This window comes from Saimiri boliviensis, chromosome 10 (assembly GCF_048565385.1).
Source record: "Saimiri boliviensis isolate mSaiBol1 chromosome 10, mSaiBol1.pri, whole genome shotgun sequence".
Classification (NCBI taxonomy): domain Eukaryota; kingdom Metazoa; phylum Chordata; class Mammalia; order Primates; family Cebidae; genus Saimiri; species Saimiri boliviensis.
Window position 1 is genome coordinate 89,616,552 of NC_133458.1, and position 20,280 is coordinate 89,636,831.

At 36.1% G+C, this 20,280-nt stretch overlaps 1 protein-coding gene and 1 non-coding gene across 6 annotated transcripts in view; one reads left to right on the forward strand and one right to left on the reverse strand.

The window, feature by feature from the left end:
- Nucleotides 1-20,280, reverse strand: part of HYCC1 (hyccin PI4KA lipid kinase complex subunit 1) — a 136,815-nt gene that overhangs the window by 27,687 nt on the left and 88,848 nt on the right. For all 5 annotated transcript variants that reach the window (XM_074379612.1, XM_074379611.1, XM_039472956.2 and 2 more), the window contains 5 exons: nucleotides 12,740-12,841; nucleotides 5,553-5,732; nucleotides 4,634-4,714; nucleotides 4,004-4,119; nucleotides 3,523-3,618 (listed from right to left, as the gene is read on the reverse strand). In XM_074379612.1, the coding sequence (XP_074235713.1) occupies nucleotides 3,523-3,618; nucleotides 4,004-4,119; nucleotides 4,634-4,714; nucleotides 5,553-5,732; nucleotides 12,740-12,841 (575 nt within the window). The remainder of the gene's footprint in view (nucleotides 1-3,522; nucleotides 3,619-4,003; nucleotides 4,120-4,633; nucleotides 4,715-5,552; nucleotides 5,733-12,739; nucleotides 12,842-20,280) is intronic.
- On the forward strand, nucleotides 2,117-2,223 carry LOC120365420 (U6 spliceosomal RNA). The gene has a single exon (XR_005580362.1). It is a non-coding gene; the product is annotated as a U6 spliceosomal RNA (small nuclear RNA).

Below are 20,280 nucleotides of genomic sequence, written 5' to 3' on the forward strand. Positions count from 1 at the left end.
CCACGATGGTCTCGATCTCTCGACCTCGTGATCCACCCGCCTCGGCCTCCCAAAGTGCTGGGATTATAGGCTTGAGCCACTGCACCCGGCAGAGCTCTTGTACTTTAAACAGTATAACCGTTTCTAACTTACTCATCACCAGAGTTCTGTAACCAATTTTCTTTCCATAGATACAAACTAGGCTTAGTTTGATTAGCAGAAGTGTGTTCTATTCATCTTAAAAATTTATAAAACCTCCTATTTAGAATATCTGATAAATGATTAAGAAAGCCAGTAGTTAAGAGAAATAAATAAGTGGATTTTAACACTGAGGATACAGTTAACAGGAAATCTGAAATGAAAATTAAAAAATCATAAATAACTAAAAATGACAGGAACAATATATTTGATAGAGTTCCTCTTATATAATACATTGTGGCTTAAAAGTTAGCATATTTAAATAGCTTAAGTCTTTTATATTACTTAGATCTTTTCCCCCACCCTTGTTTTTTTTACAGCTGGTGGACATTTATATGAAATTAATTTCTCTTGTGGCATAGATTATTCTATTTCTACCAAAATCTTCCTTGGCCAATATTGTGTACTTTATAAATAATCAATGTTTCTCTTTATGTTTAAAGCCAATTTTTACTTGCATTCTTTGTTGAAGAATTTTTCAGCTCCCTGGCCAGGTAAAATTGGTATATTAGCAATTACCTACCCATAATGTAAAAGTAATTATATTAGAATGTTCTACATTTCAGTTAGACAGGACAAAAATCAGTGGTACATATTCTTTTCTAAGTTTTCCATCAGTAGTTTCAGGGAAATGTCAAGAGTGGTTGGGAATTGTATTAGAATATCTAAGGAGCTTCAAAAAATACATTTACATATAATACATAAAATATAAATATATATATATATATAGAGGCATTCCCAGATCCTATTATCTAAGACACTGCTTCAGTGCGTTCTAAGTTCTAGAGGTGAAAATTGCTGCATTGTTTCTCCTTAAACCAGTATTTCTGAATGTTGGTCCTTATACCCATTTTAGTCAATAACAGAGTTTTCACTAGTCCTACAGTGAAATAAAAAGCAAGGAAAGCTAAACATCCCATTTTTAATTTATAAATTATTTTCCTTCCCTTCCACCCTCTCACCTTTTGGATATTAAAATAGTCTTCTTTTTGTTAAATAATGTTGATGGTAGATATTTATAATATAATGACTTGGCAAAATAAAAAGCTGGCAACACTTATGTAAATAACCCAACTGTTCCACCTTTTTTGAGATTTTTACAGATCTGTGAAATTCAGAAGTCTGGACATTTCTGTCTTTAAACAATTTAAAGCAAAACCTGTCTTAGAAAGACTTAGTAAGTGGGAGAGATGGCCCATTGGTATCATCTTTTAAGATTAGGAAATGTAATTATGCTCTAATTTGGAAATCATCTAAAAGACTTCACTTCTTTATCTTCTCCATCAAGCCCTTTGTCTTGTTAATGCTCTTCCTCTGCTGGTTCTGCATGGCTTTCTATCCTACTCAGCATCAAGTTCTGATTTTTTATTTGTTTTGTTTTCTTTTGATTTCTAAGTATTGTTCAATGATCCCACCCCCTGTGATATGGTTTGGCTGTGTCCCCACTCAGATCTATTCTTGAATTGTAGCTCCCATAATCCCCACATGTCATGGGAGGAACCCAGTGAGAGGTAATTGAATCATGGGATCAGGTTTTCCCATGTTGTTCTCCTGAGGGTAAATAAATCTGATGAGAGCTGACGGCTTTATGAAGGGGAGTTCCCCTGCATATGCTCTCTTGCCTGCTGCCATGTAAGACGTGCTTCTCCTTTACTTTCCACCACGATTGTGAGGCTCCCCAGGCATGTGGAACTGTGAGTCCATTAAACATCTTTCTCTTTATAAATTACCCAGTCTCAGGTATTTCTTCATAGCAGCATGAAAATGAACTAATACACTCAGGATAAGTTGCATTTTCTAAATAAATTCCTCAAATAAAAATTATTCTACAAGTTCCTTATTGTATAATATCTCTTATTTACTTGAATTATTGAGGGCAATAATCTCTGTCATGTTCATTTGTTTTCCCTCCGATTTTTTTTTTTTAAAGTAACAATCTGTGCTCACTTCAGCAGCACATATACTAAAATTGGAATGATACAGAGAAGATTAGCATGGCCCCTGCGCAAGGATGATGTGCAAATTCATGAAGCGTTCCTTTTTTTTTTTTTTTTACTTAAAAAAAAAAAGTAACAATCACATTACCAAAATTTAGAAAAAATTTAGAAAATCACAAAATAATCAAAAGGGTGAAAAATTAAAATAAACCATAATTCCACCAACTAGAGATAATCATTGTTAATATTCTGGTCATATTCAACCAATCATACCATATACACTATCATTAACTACTCTTTTAAATCAGATTTTAAAGATGTGAATAGACTACACTCAAGGATATAGTTTATTTTATAACCCCTTGGCTCAATTTATTTTTAACAAGAAAAGTTTAAGAACCAGTATCTCTTACTTATTTCTTAGCTCCAAATTAGAGCAGAGTATAAATAAATAAATAAATGCAAACAAAAAGCCAACCACATGCTAAAACTTGAAAGGTCATAACATGGCCGGGCGCGGTGGCTCAAGCCTGTAATCCCAGCACTTTGGGAGGCCGAGGCGGGTGGATTACGAGGTCGAGAGATCGAGACCATCCTGGTCAACATGGTGAAACCCCATCTCTACTAAAAATACAAAAAATTAGCTGGGCATGGTGGCTCGTGCCTGTAATCTCAGCTACTCAGGGGGCTGAGGCAGGAGAATTGCCTGAACCCAGGAGGCGGAGGTTGCGGTGAGCCGAGATTGTACCATCGCACTCCAGCCTGGGTAACAAGAGTGAAACTCCGTCTCAAAAAAAAAAAAAAAAAAAAAAAAAGAAAGGTCCTAACAGCTCTATCCTTAAGCTATACAGTATAATCCTTTTCTGGTTAAATATTCCATTTAAATGTTATTCAGTTTTACATTCTTTATCATGTTTTTGTTTTTGTTCTGTTTTTGAGATAGAGTCTTGCTCTGTTGCCCAGACTGGAGTGCAGTGCTGCAATCACAGCTCACTGTAGCCTCAACCTCCTGGGCTCAAGCAATCCTCCCACCTCAGCCTCCCAAGTAGGTGGGACTACAGGTGTGTACCACCATGCCTGGCTGATTTTTAAAAACTTTTTATAGAGATGGGGGTCTTGCTATGTTGCCCAGGATGGCCTTTAGCACGTGGGCTCATATAATACTCCCACTTCAGCTTCTCAAAGGGCTGGAATTACAGACATAAGCCATTGCATCTGGCCCTTTATCATGTTTTTTTTTGTGACTATCTATTACAGGGAACTTTCCATGTTGAGTAGGCTGAGGTTTACATTAACTTATTGTTTTAAACAAATGATTATACAAAACAAAGATAACTTAGGTATGTGCCAGACTAGCAATGCTAGATTCATAAATTTCAATATTAGAAACACTTGAATTTTACTTTACCTTGAACAAATTTGACACAGTGACTGAAGAGAAACACTGGGCATATAGGTTAAGGCAGCATTGTAACACAACAAAAGGAATGTCAACACTTCAAACCTAAAGACAAACAAAAAGAATATTAACAAATCCCTAGAATTCTAAGGAGTCAACTATAAAAGAGGAGATGGCACTCCTTGGGGAGAGATATAACCTTACAGAATAGATGTGCACAGTATAAGTGCACCAATAATTAAAAACTACAAGAAAAAAAGACTTACCAAGTAACAGACATATGAAACTTGTCTTTAAAATTCAATGTTCCAGCTGACATCTGAAGCCAAGTACATTGACAAATCTAGATCTGTTTTTTTCTTGTATAAAATGACTCAGTACTCAAATAAATTGTTACACACAATTCATTAAACATTATTTATAAGTATGCTGAAATAATTCTGTTAAAAAATTAGTGTAGTAAATAAGAAGGTTTATCCCCACAGCATACCTATTCTGTGCTGTCAGCATCTCCCTTTGAGGATGAGGTCCACTGTACACAACTTTTGACAAACCATGCTGGGATAGAGCACTCTCGGTCAGAGCCATGGACCCAATGCTGGAAGGCTAGAGAAAAGACATTTGAATAAAGAGAGAGAGAAAAAAAAAGCTATTCTGTTGAAAAGGTGATATTTAGAATATACATACCACTAAAATAGCTACCATGAAGAACATCATGTATCTTAAACATATTTAGGCTGCCTACAAAATTTTCTGCTCGAAGATTTAATAAATAATTTAAAAACCAAAAATGAGAAATAAAAATTAGTTTAATTTCAAACATTCTGCCAAGAAATACACAGTTGCCACACATACACATACACAGTAGCCATCCATCAGGAGGAGTGAAAAATATTTCAAAAAGAATACTTTCAGTAGATCTCTTATTATCAGATTTCAGTTTGATGTTTAATTATTTTGTTTCTAATCTCAATTTGGAAACAGTAAATACTTTGTGGGTGTTTATACTTTTGAAGTTACTAATAAATTGATCAATTTTTTTCCTAAATAACTAGACTATAACTTGTGGCAATATCAAAATTTAGGGTCAACAAACTTACTATGACAAAATGTCACTTACTTCATGATACACAGATGGTTTGGATAAAGATGGAATTGTAAAACTCAATACTTTGCTATGTCCCTGTTTGTCAACTATTTCCTATAGAAGTGAAAGAAAATAGATTAAAATACATATTTTTACATATAAATTTACAAACTAAATTTAAATAGTCTAAAAAAATTTTTTTAAAGATCTGAATAGAAAGGAATTTTAGGTTAATTAAAATCTTAAAACACGATAATCCATTATTATTCATAAACACAAGTAGTTAAACTGTATCTTCTTCTACTTAAAAAATATATGTAACATAATTTTCAGGATGGCTGAGATACAGATATAGTGTCTTAATAATCCTTGAATTTCCTCATGTAACAAGTTATATTTGTTATCATCATTTAAATATAAAATTTGTAAAGAAAATGACCTTACATTTCTTTTGCATTTTGAAAGGTACAAAACTTAAGTATCTAGAATACCATACTAATTAATATACAAACTCTATAGTAATGTAAACTGTATGTTAAAACAATGTTGTATACTCTGGAGACAGTCTAGATTTTATTCAACTATGACTGGTGAATATTAGAGTAGATCTTTTCTCCCAAACTTTTTGTGAGGGTCAGAAACGGATCATTTATAGGCAATGGACTTTAAGTTTACAAAATTTAAAATGCAACACTGATATTTTCAGATATCTCTATAAAAGAAATGAAATGGTCTGATTTTCAACCTTCAATCAATCCATAAGTATAGTTATATAATTACATGTATGCCTGTATGTCTCCCAACCCCCAGAAAGTTGTATTTGGAAGAATGAGCTATGAGTCACTTGATGTATGAAAAGACAAACATTAGCTTTACTAAAATGAAAAGCAGTTGCACAGGTTATATATTTGATTTGTCAAAAAAGATTTTGTTAACTCCACTAAATACAAACCAAATTGTAAACCCCTAGAAGAAGAGCTTCAATGCATCCACTGCTATGTACATTTCTGCTGGCTGACACTGCAAGATAGCACCAAATCAGTTCTGGGAGAAACTGCAGCGTAAATCGAAGCAACTGCTCCTCTCCACTGCGATAGAATTCAAACAGCTGGTGACAGACAGGTTCTAGCAACTAGAAGAAAGACAAAATGTTAATTCAAGAACTGGACTGTATCTGAATGGAACTACTACACGAAGTATAAAAAGTTTTCTCAGGCCGGGCGCGGTGGCTCAAGCCTGTAATCCCAGCACTTTGGGAGGCCGAGGCGGGTGGATCACGAGGTCGAGAGATCGAGACCATCCTGGTCAACATGGTGAAAACCCGTCTCTACTAAAAATACAAAAAAGTAGCTGGGCGTGGTGGCGTGTGCCTGTAATCCCAGCTACTTAGGAGGCTGAGGCAGGAGAATTGCCTGAACCCAGGAGGCGAAGGTTGTGGTGAGCCGAGATAGCGCCATTGCACTCCAGCCTGGGTAACAAGAGCGAAACTCCGTCCCCCCAAAAAAAAAAAAAAGTTTTCTCAGATTGGTAAAAATTCTTACAACAGCTAAGTTGTGGGAGTTTCTTCCTAAAATATCCTTTCTTCCTGGTAAAATACATGTCAATATATAAAGGATTGACTATGGGGTTGAAGAAATTGAAATGGGAATCCTGGGTAGTTACTGTCCTATCTCCCTCCTGAGTTTATAATTAGGCAGCATCTGACAGCAATGATTGGTGTGTAAGGGGGCTACATAACTACAGATGCCCCTAGATTTAGATCCCTATTGTAACTATGACTAACTGGCCCTGGATAATCTAAACAATGCTGTAATTTTATTTTAAACATAATTTGGAATCACCTATAACCTTTTTCTCTCCGACCACACTCTCAACATTATCCAGTTAATGAGCTCACCGTATCTTTATAATGGGCTTTAAAAAATCAGACAGGCAAGGTAAGACCCTCTTATAGGTAAGTATTGTCTTAAAGCATACACAATGATCACACACAGTCATAATCAAATATGTTAAGAGATTCACAAGGTACTGTTCACAAGGTACTGATTTTTCAAGCAAATTATCAGGCTATTTATTATATATATCCAATGAACTATACTTGACTAAGGCAATACATTTAAACAAATTTGCTAAACAGCTTTTCTACTACCAATAATGGTAATGAACAGAAACTAATTTACAGTGGATGTTTTGATTTAAAGTAAGTGAAATATGTAAACTGAATATAATTTAAAGACAATATTGTTTATAAAAGGTATAACAAAAAGTTATACTTCAATAAACATTGACTAAGTCAAACTAGTCTTTCCTATTGAAAAATTACCTAACTCTGACAGTTACTATTCTAAAAGGAATCCTTTTTCTATTCTTGAACGGTCTTTAGAGGGCAACAGATGTCCAATGAGGTCAGGAAAGGACAACAGAAAAACAGGGGCAAGAGGCAAAGTCATCCCATTCACAGATAGCAAAAAAAGTTTTTAGTGTAGAAATTTGGAATAATGGGGTTAGAGGTGGCTGGAAGACTGGTCAGGGATGTTTAGCTTTCAGGGTGAAGTTGTTAAAATTTTCTTTGTGGACCCGCATCAATAATCTTGAATTGTGGCATAACATCCCTCATCTCTTAATTCCTCAGAAAGCTAAATCAATTGAGATGGTTTATTGCAAAATTATGAAATCTTATTTGGAAATTTATTCAAGACAGTTTGTATGAACATATAATTTTAATGAAAACATACTCAAAAGGCTTTGTAACTAGGTTAAAATCCAAAATTTAGAGTTTTTGCCATATGAAAGTACAACTTAATGAAGACAGATTCAAAGGGGAGATAGAAATATATTGCAACAAGATTAGATGAAAATATGCATTTGAAATTAATACAGATAAATATCAGTATCTGTGTAGTACATCACAGACTGCAAAGTACTTTTACATAGATAAATCCATTAAATTTCCACAACAGTGTAAGGTAAAATATTAACCACACTTTCTACAGAATGAAACTGAGACAAAAAGGCTATCCACTATGACCAAAATCACATGGCTCACAAGGGTCACACCTGGAGCCAGGTATTTTGCCTTCTTTATTAATATACCTGAAAAGCGTCAGGAAAGAATAAAATGATATAAAGTGTGGGAAATATGGACAGTATTTGACATACCTAACTTGCCTATATTTGAAGCAAGCAAAGGAGCATTAGAACCTGCTATGTTCCTAGTGTCTGGGTTGCATTTTTCAGTGTATTTTTTCTCATAGAAACCGTGTCATTTATGGTGATTAGGTCTTACAGTACTATTAAGAGAGACTGTACCTCAAGTATATTTACATGTGTTAAATGGGCTTTTATAGGTTTAATGAGAACCTAGTCATCATGTGTCATCTCTCCATTGTAAAATATATTCTGAGTTCTAAACAACTTAGCTGCAAATGGATTTTTACAAGAATCCATTCGTAAGTAAGAAGTCTGTAACCTAAGAGAGATTTCTAGTGGTAATAGGCCTATGACTCAAAAATGCTCTTTAGTGACTAAGTAAGGAAAACGTTCTTAAACGACTAAGCAGGAAAAGAGTCAAGTTTCTGTAAACTGAGAAGGAAAATCTTACAAGATTTTTCGTATTGAACAATTACTGAGGAACATGGGTAGGAAAAGGATACGGAAAAGCTGGACAACACTACTATTCAGGAACCAGCAGCTTCTGGTACCTGATGTCTCCCCTCTCTGGACTCCCAACTCCTAGAACTCCAAGGAGACTTTATGTGGGTCTTTCAAAAAACAGATGATCTCATAACACACTTAAGCAGTATTAACCTCTACTCATATGCCTGTCTCAAAGTTATAGTCAACTAAAAGTGCCATTTAAGCCAACTGCACTGTACCCATATAAACTGCCTCTTTATACATTTCTTGAACATATCACATATATCTATCCCAGGGCCTTTCCACCTACAGTTCCCTCTCCTGGAAGGCTCTTGGCTCTGATTCCACCCCAACCCCTAATTCATTTGGATCTTGATTCAATCACCAATTTCCTCAGTCCCAACACGTATTTCCCTTATTTCATTTTATTTATCCTTATAGCTTTATCACTAACTGACATAGTATTATATGTTTAGACATTTGTTTAATGTCTATCTCACCAACTAGAAAACAAGTTTTAATCTACAACATCAAGAATTTAGTCTATTTTGTTCTCATAATTCCTAAGTGGTTCCTAACACATTGTATGTGTTTAATAAATATTTATTAAATGAATAAAACTGAATAATGAAAAAGTATTACTAGTAAAGTTTAAATGCCAAATTTGCTGAACTTCAAATAATACCAAAAACAATGTCTCAAATTTCTAAAATTCTGGAAAACAATAATATCAACTTGTTAGGAATATTTTCAAATTAAGACACAAAATATTCTAAACAGCAAAAAGCTGGTTACAATGTTAAAATAGATTACACTGTTATATTTTAGAAGCCCTTCCAAATATATCTGAAAGAGTAAGTGGTTTTTTAAGAATGCAGAATACACACTGTCTTCTCCACATGAATCAGAATAAAAGCATGAAACAAACTAACATGTAAGACCAAACCAGTGCTTCTGAAAGTGTGGTCTGAGGATCATTCACAAACTGTTACCAGTTTCCAACAATATAAATATAGAAATTGAGAGGAAACATTTAGAAAATTTTATAGCACTTAAAGTGCAATAAAATATATATTAAAAAAAAATTTTTGGCCAGGTGTGGTGGCTCACACCTGTAATCCAAGCACTTTGGAGGCTAAGGCAGGTGGATCACCTGAGGTCAGGAGTTCAAGACCAGCCTGATCAACATAGTGAAATCCTGTCTTTACAAAAAAAAAAAATTTCTAGCACTTAATATTGTTGCAACATCCAAGTGAGTGACCAGCAGATAGATTTATCAAAGTATACATCCCTTAGGAAATATCAAATTTGTATGGTACCTCACACATGGTGTGAGTTGCATGTTAGTCATGCACTTTAGATACACCTATTTGTCTGTGACAGATGATAATTTTTTTAAAAAACTGGTCCATCATCACTAGTATTTGAGAAATATTGTACTGAACCATTAGAGCTATATTCATTAGAGTTATCTGAATAAAAGAATTGCTATAAACTAATCTAGCCAGTCAGAAATTTATCCTACAAACACTTTCCAAAGTAGCCTAATTAAAACATACTTCATCAGAGGAATAATTTTTAAACCTCTCAAAATAATAAATAACGATCAACAAGATCTAATTTGTTAAAAAACATAAAGCACATGGCTATACTTATCCTATTTGATGAAATAATTCTAAACTAAACATGGAAAACAGCTTTTACCCAAATATTTAAAAAGTAAAACAGTTCAAGAAAACAGCCTACCTGTGCATTTTATACAAATTAAGAAGTTTTGGAGAGAGGGGAGAGATAAGACAAGTATGATTGTTCAATTCAGTTATTCCAGTTAAAGTTTGTTGGCTTGTCAAAATACTCCCTAATCCCTTCATCACCTAAAATTCATGATATACACTGTAGCATAACCAGTAGGAGTGGGCTATTCTACACCCTTGCCAAAAGTGGTTAACTACTCAAAGAGCAGAAGATTCTCCCTCATTTTGGTAGTTTCATCCCAGCAATACACAGATCCATATTGGACTGGACTCCAGGGTATGTTACTTTACCACTAAATGTGCTGTTAGAGTCTATCACGCCATCCATCAAACTCAAGTACAAAAGGAATTATGTACTTCAGATCCCTCTCTTCTTTCATACCTCTTTCCATTCCCCCTGCCACTGCACATGTTCAGGTTCTCAACAGCTCCCTCCTAGACTATTGTCATAGCTTCTAGTCTTCTTGCATTCCACTTTTTCATTTGTCAATCTAACCTCCTTGTAGCCACCTTCCTAATCCCTCAGTACAAAAACAGTCTAAGCTACTTAAGGTGAGATTTGAGGCCCACCATGGTTATGTCCTAAACCTAGCCTTCTAGCTTCAGCACCTATCACAGCTTTACCCTCTCTTGTTAACTACTGCATTAGCCTATTCACTTTCTTCCAAATGCTGTACCTTTTCATTTTTTGTCATATTTCCAATTTTGTTTTAGTATTTCCAAAACAAAATTAGAAATATGACAAAAAATAAAATAGTATTTCTTCTATTAAATAATCTATACTATAAAATAATTTATACTCCAGATTCTGGTGCTTGTAAATCCTACCATTTACAGTATTTCTACTAATAGTAGAAATATCATTTATAGAATATTTATTTTATAGAATTTTTTTTTTTTTTTGAGACGGACTTTCGCTCTTGTTACCCAGGCTGGAGTGCAATGGCTCGATCTCGGCTCACTGCAACCTCCGTCTCCTGGGTTCAGGCAATTCTCCTGCCTCAGCCTCCTGAGTAGCTGGGATTACAGGCACGCACCACCATGCCCAGCTTATATTTTGTATTTTTAGTAGAGACGGGGTTTCACCATGTTGACCAGGATGGTCTCGATCTCTTTGACCTTGTGATCCACCCGCCTCAGCCTCCCAAAGTGCTGGGATTACAGGCTTAAGCCACCACGCCCGGCCACTATTTTATAGTATTTTTAGTATTATAGTATTTTAGTATTTAGTATCATAGTATTTATAGTATTTTTAGTATTTATAGATTATTTATTTTATAGTAAATAATCTATACTTTAGATTCTCGTGCTTGTAAATCCTACCAGAAATACTATTAATGGTAGGATTTATAAGCACCAGAATCTGGAGTATAGATTATTTTACTATCTTCAAACTAAATGGGCAGTGGGGCACAGTGCCTCATGCCTGTAATCCTAGTACTTTGGGAAGCTGAGATGGGTAGATCGCTTGAGCCCAGGAGTTCGAGAACAGTCTGGGCAGCATGGCAAAATCCCATAGTCTTTACCAAAAATACAAAAAATAGCCAGGGGTGATGGTGCATGACTAAAGTCCCAGCTACCAGGGGGACTGCAGTGGGAGGATCACTTGAATTCAGGAGGTCACGACTGCAGTGAGCCATGATCACACCACTGCACTCCAGCCTGGGCAACAAAGTGAGACCGTCTTAAAAAAAATACATACATACATATGTGTGTGTATGTGTGTGTGTGTGTGTGTGTGTGTATACATACATATATATACATATATACACACATATATGTATTATAATATGTGTAATATATGTACATACATATGTATGTACATATATTACACATATAGGTATATAATTTATAAAATATATATATTTTAGCCATCTGAAGAAAGAAAATACTGTGGGCAAGAGAAAAGACTGGGAAAGGCACTAGCCAGACTAAACTATTTGCCATTCTTTAAATGCCTTGCATTTTCTGAGGCCTCCATATACTATCCCCACTGCATGAAATATTCTTTTACCTTGCCACCTGGAAAACTTGTGCTTATCTGTAGACTTAATTAAGGATTGCCTTGAAATCATGTGTTTGCTTATTCTCTCCCACTTTCCTCTTTCAAGATAAGGACCAGGTATTACTCGATTTGATTCTCTATTGCCTAGCATAGCTGATGGCTCATAATGAGCACTCAAATACTTGCTGAATGAATAAAATAAAATGTAGCGATCCAGACTTTTCAAAGCTACCTCTAGCAAGAGAGAAAAAGAGAGGAAATGTTCAGAAATGGCTTTTGGAATATGGTAATAAATTATATTTCTGGCCAGGTACGGTGGCTCAAGCCTGTAATCCCAGCACTTTGGGAGGCCGAGGCGGGTGGATCACGAGGTCAAGAGATCGAGACTATCCTGGTCAACATGGTGAAACCCCGTCTCTACTAAAAATACAAAAAAAAAAATTAGCTGGGCATGGTGGCACGTGCCTGTAATCCCAGCTACTCAGGAGGCTGAGGTAGAAGAATTGCCTGAACCCAGGAGGCAGAGGTTGCGGTGTGCCGAGATCGCGCCATTGCACTCCAGCCTGGATAACAAGAGCAAAAACTCAGTCTCAAAAAAAAAAAAAAATTATATTTCTTGGCTTGGGGAATGGCACACTAGAGTTCATTTCATTATTGTTCTTTAAACATCATATACATTTTCTTACTCCTTTATATATATTTCACAATAAAAAATTAAAAATCAATCAAGTCAAAAGTACTTACCTCACTTTGTGGCTCCTGGATAACTTTATAGAGAGATGAAACTAAAGAACTCTTGTCTTTCAAATTTGTGGCATAATTTGGTAAAGATGTTTCTGGTAATGTCTAAACAAATTTAAAAAAATACATTTTATTTTTATGAAATGTCCAGAATAGGCAAATCCACAGATGTAGAAAGTAAATTAGTTGTTACCAGAGACTGCAGAGGGGAGAGGAAGATTAGGAGTGACTAACAGGTATAAAGTTTCTTTTTGTGGTGATAGAAATATGCTGGAATTAGATACTGGTGTTAGCTGTACAACACTGTGAATATACCAAAAACTAACACATGCTTACCTTAAAATAGTAAATTTTATGTTAATTACATCTTGACAAAAATTCAAAATAAAACAAAAAATGTATTTTATCCTCTTATCAACAACAAGAACATAAACTAACATCACACTTCATCTTTGATCATAGTTTGGGATTAGAAATATAAATATAGCTGGGTGCAGTGGCTCACGCCTGTAATCCCAGCACTTTGGGAGGCCGAGGCAGGTGGATCACGAGGTCAAGAGATCGAGACCACCCTGGTCAACATGGTGAAATCCCATCTCTACTAAAAATACAAAAAATTAGCTGGGCATGGTGGTGCATGCCTGTAATCCCAGCTACTCAGGAGGCTGAGGTAGGAGAATTGCCTGAACCCAGGAGACGGAGGTTGCAGTGAGCCGAGATCGCACCATCGCACTCCAGCCTGGGTAACAAGAGCGAAACTCCGTCTCAAAAAAAAAAAAAAAAAAAAAAAAAATATATATATATATATATAAATATAGGCCAGGTGCAGTGACTCATACCTGTAATCCCAGCACTTTGGGAGGCTGAGGCAGGAGGACTGCTTGACCCCAGGAGTTCAAGACCAACTTGGGCAATATAGTGAGACCTTGTCTCTACAAAAAAATTTAAAAAATTAGCTGGGCATGGTGGCATATGCCTGTAGTTCTGGCTACTTAAACGCTAAGGTGAAAGGATGGCTTGAGCCTGGGAAGTCAGAGCTGCAGCAGCAAGCCATGATTGTGCCACTGTACTCACCCCAGCCTGGACAACAGATTGAGACCCTGTCTCAAAAAAAAAAAAAAAAAAAGAAAGAAAGAAAGAAGGAAGAAGGAAGAAGAAAGAAAAAAAGAAATAAGAATACAAACTCTGTGTAAAGCTGAAGATATATTTCTATAGCATTATGTAAGTTATAAATTTCATTAGCATATTGACTCTGCTCCTTAATATACATATCATATAAAGATCTGATAGCATTTCAAACCTAAAAGCCATAGATAATCTGATCAAATTAACTCCTAAGTTAAATACCACGACTGTTTAGCATGGGAAGGCTGTTCTACTTTACCAGTTGAGGGGGAAATTCAGTCTTTTCAGAGCTAGAGAAAAAGATATCCACATGCCAACAAACAAATTTTCCTAATGCCATTTAAAACATGGACAATGGACTGGGTTTGGTGGCTCACGCCTGTAATCCCAGCACTTTGGGAGGCCGAAGCGGGTGGATCACAAGGTCAAGAGATCGAGACCATCCTGGTCAACATGGTGAAACCCCGTCTCTACTAAAAATACAAAAAAATTAGCTAGGCATGGTGGCGCATGCCTGTAATCCCAGCTAATCAGGAGGCTGACGCAGGAGAATTGCTTGAACCCAGGAGGCAGAGGTTGCGGTGAGCCAAGATTGCACCATTGCACTCCAGCCTGGGTAACAAGAGCGAAACTCCATCTCAAAAAAAAAAAAAAAAAAAAAAAGGACAATGAGTCATAGCTTGCCAGCATCACCTATTCAGAATGAACACTAAGACCGGAGAGGAATGGGAAGAGATAAAACTCCAGTAGTAAGTCAGATGATTTTGAATAAAAGAGTAAGAAAATCTGAAACAAACAAACAAACAAACAAACAAACATTTCATTATTATAAAAATAAAAGCCTTTCCTTCTAGAGCACACCTCCTCCTCAGCAATATCTGTCTCCTAAGTCATTATTCTATCTCACCCAGATTACTTCCTTCAACCAGTCAATGCCAATACTGCTGTAGATACCATTTTGCTAGATATTCCTAACTCATTTTAAAATATACATTATTCCCTTTATGTCTCATATCCTAGTATTTCAAAATTTAATATTGGTTATGATTATTACATATGTGTATGTGTGCACAAATTAAACAGCATACATTTTTACAATGAACACATTTGATTCATTTTCACTTTACTATGAGCTCCTTGAGGGCAAGAACTGCCTTATCATCTCTCCATCCATGGCACTGGGCACAAGGCCTCATACTCAAATCTTTGCTGAAGAAACTTAATATAGAAAAACAAAATAAGAAATAAAAATTGCCATTGTTTATACTTCGATAGATTCTTTAAAAGTGGGTCATATTTCACCTTAGGATATATAAGTGAATAGAATCTGTTTTTTTGTTTTTTGTTTTTTTTTAGTTTAATAAGAGAGTTTTATTTACCAGTATAAGTTTTATTTACCAGAAGGATAAGCAAATGTGAACTATTTGGAAACCTTTCACAATTCTACAGAGGGAGAAGAAAAAAAAAAGTTTCACTGCAACTGCTTACACAAGGAAGAGATTAAGGCATTTTTCAATATTTCAAAAGCATGACACAAAAATCTCCAGGCAACATTCCATTTCTGTCATTTGATCAAGAGTAACCTAATACTGGGGATATTATTTAAAAGGAAATAATAGTCAAATAAACACAGATTTCTAATCCTCTGAATAAAAATAAATCTAAATTATGTATAAAATGCATTATATATATTTAAAACATATTATGCCTAATATATCTATGTATATATGTCTAATATACATGTCTATAAAATTTAAGAATATATGAATCAAAATATAAATCTTTTGAAAATTGTTGGTGAATAGAAAGATTGTAATATACATATAATCTAGGCAAAAACTAGAACATTCATTAAAAACATGAATTACAGTGTTCAGCTTATGTACTAGCTGACTCTCACAAGGTAAAATATTTTCTGTGAAAGAGCCAAAGGCAAAAAGACGGCTCTTTTATGAAAAGACAAGCTTTGGAAAATACCATGGACCTAAGCTACCACTGCTGAACGAAAGGAAAGGTTTCCTAAAAATAGTGCAGTAATATTACATTTTATTCACAATTCTGTCATTATTTCATTTAATAAATGTGGGAACAGTTAATTTTGTCTGTAGAGAGGGAGAAAATGTAACTGTTGTATTCATAAATGGTGCTTTAAAAAACAGGATCCAAAAGAGTCAAATTAATTTAAATACTATTATAGCAAAAACATGTAAATTTTCTTGCACTGTACTTGTTCAAAGGTACTGACCTCAAATACCAGCATAGCTTTCTCACATTTCAGAAGGTAAAACTAGAGTTAAAAAGTAATCATGGAAATTTTTTTTTTTTTTTTTTTTTTTTTGAGACAGTTTCGCTCTTGTTACCCAGGCTGGAGTGCAATGGCGCGATCTCGGCTCACCACAACCTCCGCCTTCTGGGTTCAGGCAATTCTCCTGCCTCAGCCTTCTGAGTAGCTGGGATTACGGGAATAATGGAAAATTATGTTGGTATATTATTCTTGGCAAAATTTGAGGCCAGGCCCAGTGGCTCATGTTTGTAATCCCAGCACTTTGGGAGGCCAAGGCAGGTGGATCACGAGGTCAAGAAGGTGAGATCAGCTTGGCCAACATGGTGAAAACCTGTCTCTACTAAAAATACAAAAGTTAGCTGCGTGTGGTGGCACACAACTGCAGTCTCAGCTGCTCAGGAGGCTGAGGCAGGAGAATTGGTTGAAACTGGGAGGCAGAGGTTGCAATGAGCTGAGATTGTGCCACTGCACTACAGCCTGGGTGACAGAGCAAAACTCTGTCTCAAAAAAAAAAAAAAAATTGAAGACAGAGGCCTCATACTAAAGCATCATTTGACAGATGGTTTTTCAAAAATGTAAGAAGGTGATATGGGTTGAGTAGAAGAGAATTAACGAGGATGGACAGATGGGTGAAGAACTAGTAAATAAAACAATCCTAAACTACCCATGAAATCTTAAGATAATGAAATCCTGGACTAATCATTAAGTTCATGTAGAAAAAAATTAAGCCAGGTGGTTTCCCATGCCTGTAATGCCAGCACTTTGGGAGGCCAAGACAGGCAGATCACTTGAGGCCAGGTGTTTGAGACCAGCCTCGCTAACATGGAGAGCCTCCATCTCTACTAAAAATACAAAAATTAGCTGGGTGTGGTGTGCACATCTGTAATCCCAGCCACTCAGAAGGCTGAGGCATGAGAATCACTGGAACCTGGGAGGTAGAGGTTGCAGTGAGCCCAGATTGTGCCACAGCACTCTAGCCTGGGTGACAGAGGGAGATCCTGTCAAATTTTTAAAAAATAAAATACTAATGAGAGTCCATAACTAGAACAGATACTGAACAATTTTACCAAATTTTCAGTTTCAAAAATTTTCCTTTTTTTGTTATTTCAATGATTATGCCATGAATTTCAAAAATTTTAAATAAAATATTTGCACAAAGCAAATTGTGTCATCTCTATACATTTGAGAGACATTGAGTGAGGTTAGGAGTTCAGATTGTGACCATGGAACAGTGTAGAGCCAAAAACCACCTTCATAAACCACTGACAGTACTTCAACTTTTCTGACGAAAATATGAGACCAGGGGAAGTTATGCCCAACATCATAAAACCACCTAGGAGAATTAGAATTAAATCAAAGGGTTTCTGACTTTCAGCTCACTTAATCAATCATGATGACTTAGCCTTATTAGCATCATGGTTAGTAAAACAAACCAAGCAGAAGCTTTTCTAGAAATATGTATGTGACTAAAACCTCCTTTCTGAAATATTTGAACAAAAATATGTACTTTAAGATCAGAGGTTTCAAAAGATATGTTACTCTAATTTTAAAAGTACTTAGTAGACATGTTCCCAAGCACTTTTCTATATTCCATTACCTCTGATATGCTGCTGATTTTGCCTGATAAACTTCTCTTTGTCAAACATAGAGCTGAATTCAACACATATTAACCCAATTTAGAATAACACTCAAAATAATTCTCAGGAATGCCTACCAAATTAACCAAGGAATAGGAGACACCCTTTCTTGATGTGGCTATAACACAGATTTGAAGATAATTTAAAACATTTGAATATCAAACTGATTCAAAAGTGGGTAAATTTAATCTTGGGGTTGGGTAGGAAAAACGATTTAAACTACATTTTCTTTCCTGCAGGCCATGATTTCACTCCCTCCTCCTAAAGGAAAAGTTTCCTATGCGTGCATTAAATTTATTTAAAATGTTAATAAAATACTGCTACCCATATAATATGCTATATTGACAATATATTTCTTAATACTTTCTATTTTTTCATTCTCTGCTTTCTTGTAGCAGAAGATGGTATTTGAAAAAGAAGATCTGGGTGCTTAGGGTTCTCATTGCTACCGGGGTGCCATTGTTTCTAGGTCCTCCCAGTGAACAAAGCTATGAGATACATGTATCCATATATGTACAGACACATACACACATACATACATATACATACTTAGAACCCATTATTTCATAATGGCTCCAATACAACACCTTAGAGTTCTTTCTTGCCTTTCCCCATTCCATGATTGTAATTCCTTTTTTCAGGCAGACAGAAATCTAACTCTCTCAAAATTTTACTTATTTGTTCAGTCAACTTATTTGCTCAGTGTAACCAATCTACCAATGTAACTACTCTGGCTACTCTTCTACATGCCATCTCCGCAACCCTTTACCCCAACCAACTGCTTCCTCAGACTCTACTGCCAATAACCGCTGCTCTGGCCCTCCTCATTACTGCGCTTCCTAGGTGTCCATATATGCAAACCAGGAGGGGAAGGGAGTAAGTGAACAGATGGGAAGGAAAGGAAATCAGTCATGGTTTTTCATTATTTACCTTAATAGCTGATCTTACCCCTACAACCCACCTTTTAACATTCCCTCTTTCCACAACTCCCATCTTAAAGAATGGACAACTGGCTATATTTGCTTTTGCATATTTTAGTACATCATTAAACATAAGAATGCCCTAGAAGAAATAGCACTCAGCTGTTAAACTTGACAATTTCCATCAATCTGTCAAAAAAAAGCCATGATAACAGACTATTTCAAACACAAAGATAACACATGCAGAAAAAAACCACACAGGGCCAGGCGCTGTAGTTCATGCCTGTAATCCCAGAACCGTGGGAGGCTTAGGTGAGCGGATCACCTGAGGTTCAGAGTTCAAGACCAGCCTGACCAATACGGTGAAACCCTATCTCTTTAAAAAAAGAAAAAGAGAAAAAGAGAAAAAAATTGCTAAAATACACACGCATATAATATTTAATCAAAGGTTTTTTTGTTTTATTTTCCTTTTAGAGACAAAAGTCTCGCTCTGCCACCAGACTGGACAGCAGTGGTGCCATCATAGCTCACTGCATCTTTGAATTCCTAGGCTAAAGTGATCCTCCCATCTCCACCTCTCAAAGGGCTGGGATTACAGGCATGAGCTACCACATCTGACCACAAACTACAAACTACTAAAGTATGTAGAAAGCACTTCTGTAACATTCTACGCCACTTCATGATGACTTACAGAATCCACAGAAGGATGCTCAATTTATAACTATAAAAGCTGAGAAAGTAAAAGTCTGCCCAGCTATTTATCAGGATTAGATAACAGAGACAGATAAAGCCAGCTGTAAAATTAACAGGAAACAAGTGTTTTTCCTAAATATACACTGCAACTGAAAAATGTCATAACAATCTCCCTCTTTGAGTGACTACTAAATTCTTACTCACTAAGAAGCCCTGTTGTCTAAAATCACCGATTATAAAAAAGTTTGTTGCTGAATACATATCAGTAAGAACAAAACATTCCACTCTTGCCTAGAACATCTAAGTCACTTTGACATAGAGAAGCAGCCTTGAGCCGGGCGTGGTGGCGTGTGCCTGTAGTCCCAGCTACTTGGGAGACTGAGGTGGGAGGATCGCTTGAGCCCAGGAGTTCTGGGCTGCAGTGCACTATGCCGATTGGGTGTCTGCACTAAGTTGGGCATCAATATGGTGACCTCCCAGGAGCGGGGTACCACCAGGCTGCCTAAGGAGGGGTGAACCGGCCCAGGTCAGAAACAGAGCAGGTCAAAACTCCCATGCTGATCAGTAGTGGGATCGTGCCTGTGAATAGCCACTGCACTCCAGCCTGGGCAACATAGCGAGACCCCATCTCTTAAAAAAAAAAAAAGAGAGAGAGAAGCAGCCTTGATTTTCAACCCAGGTGCAGAGATATAAACATGGAGTTTCTGAACACATTTCAAGTCTATGTTAACTTTGTAGTTTTCAAGACAAGATCTCTACTTTGAAGGCCAGATCAGATGTTCACCCCATTATAAATAGCTCTGCTTTTTTTTTTTTTTTTTTGAGCCTACCAGAATACCATTTCATTTAAATTTCACCTAAACTCTACCTTTCCTCCAAATTACT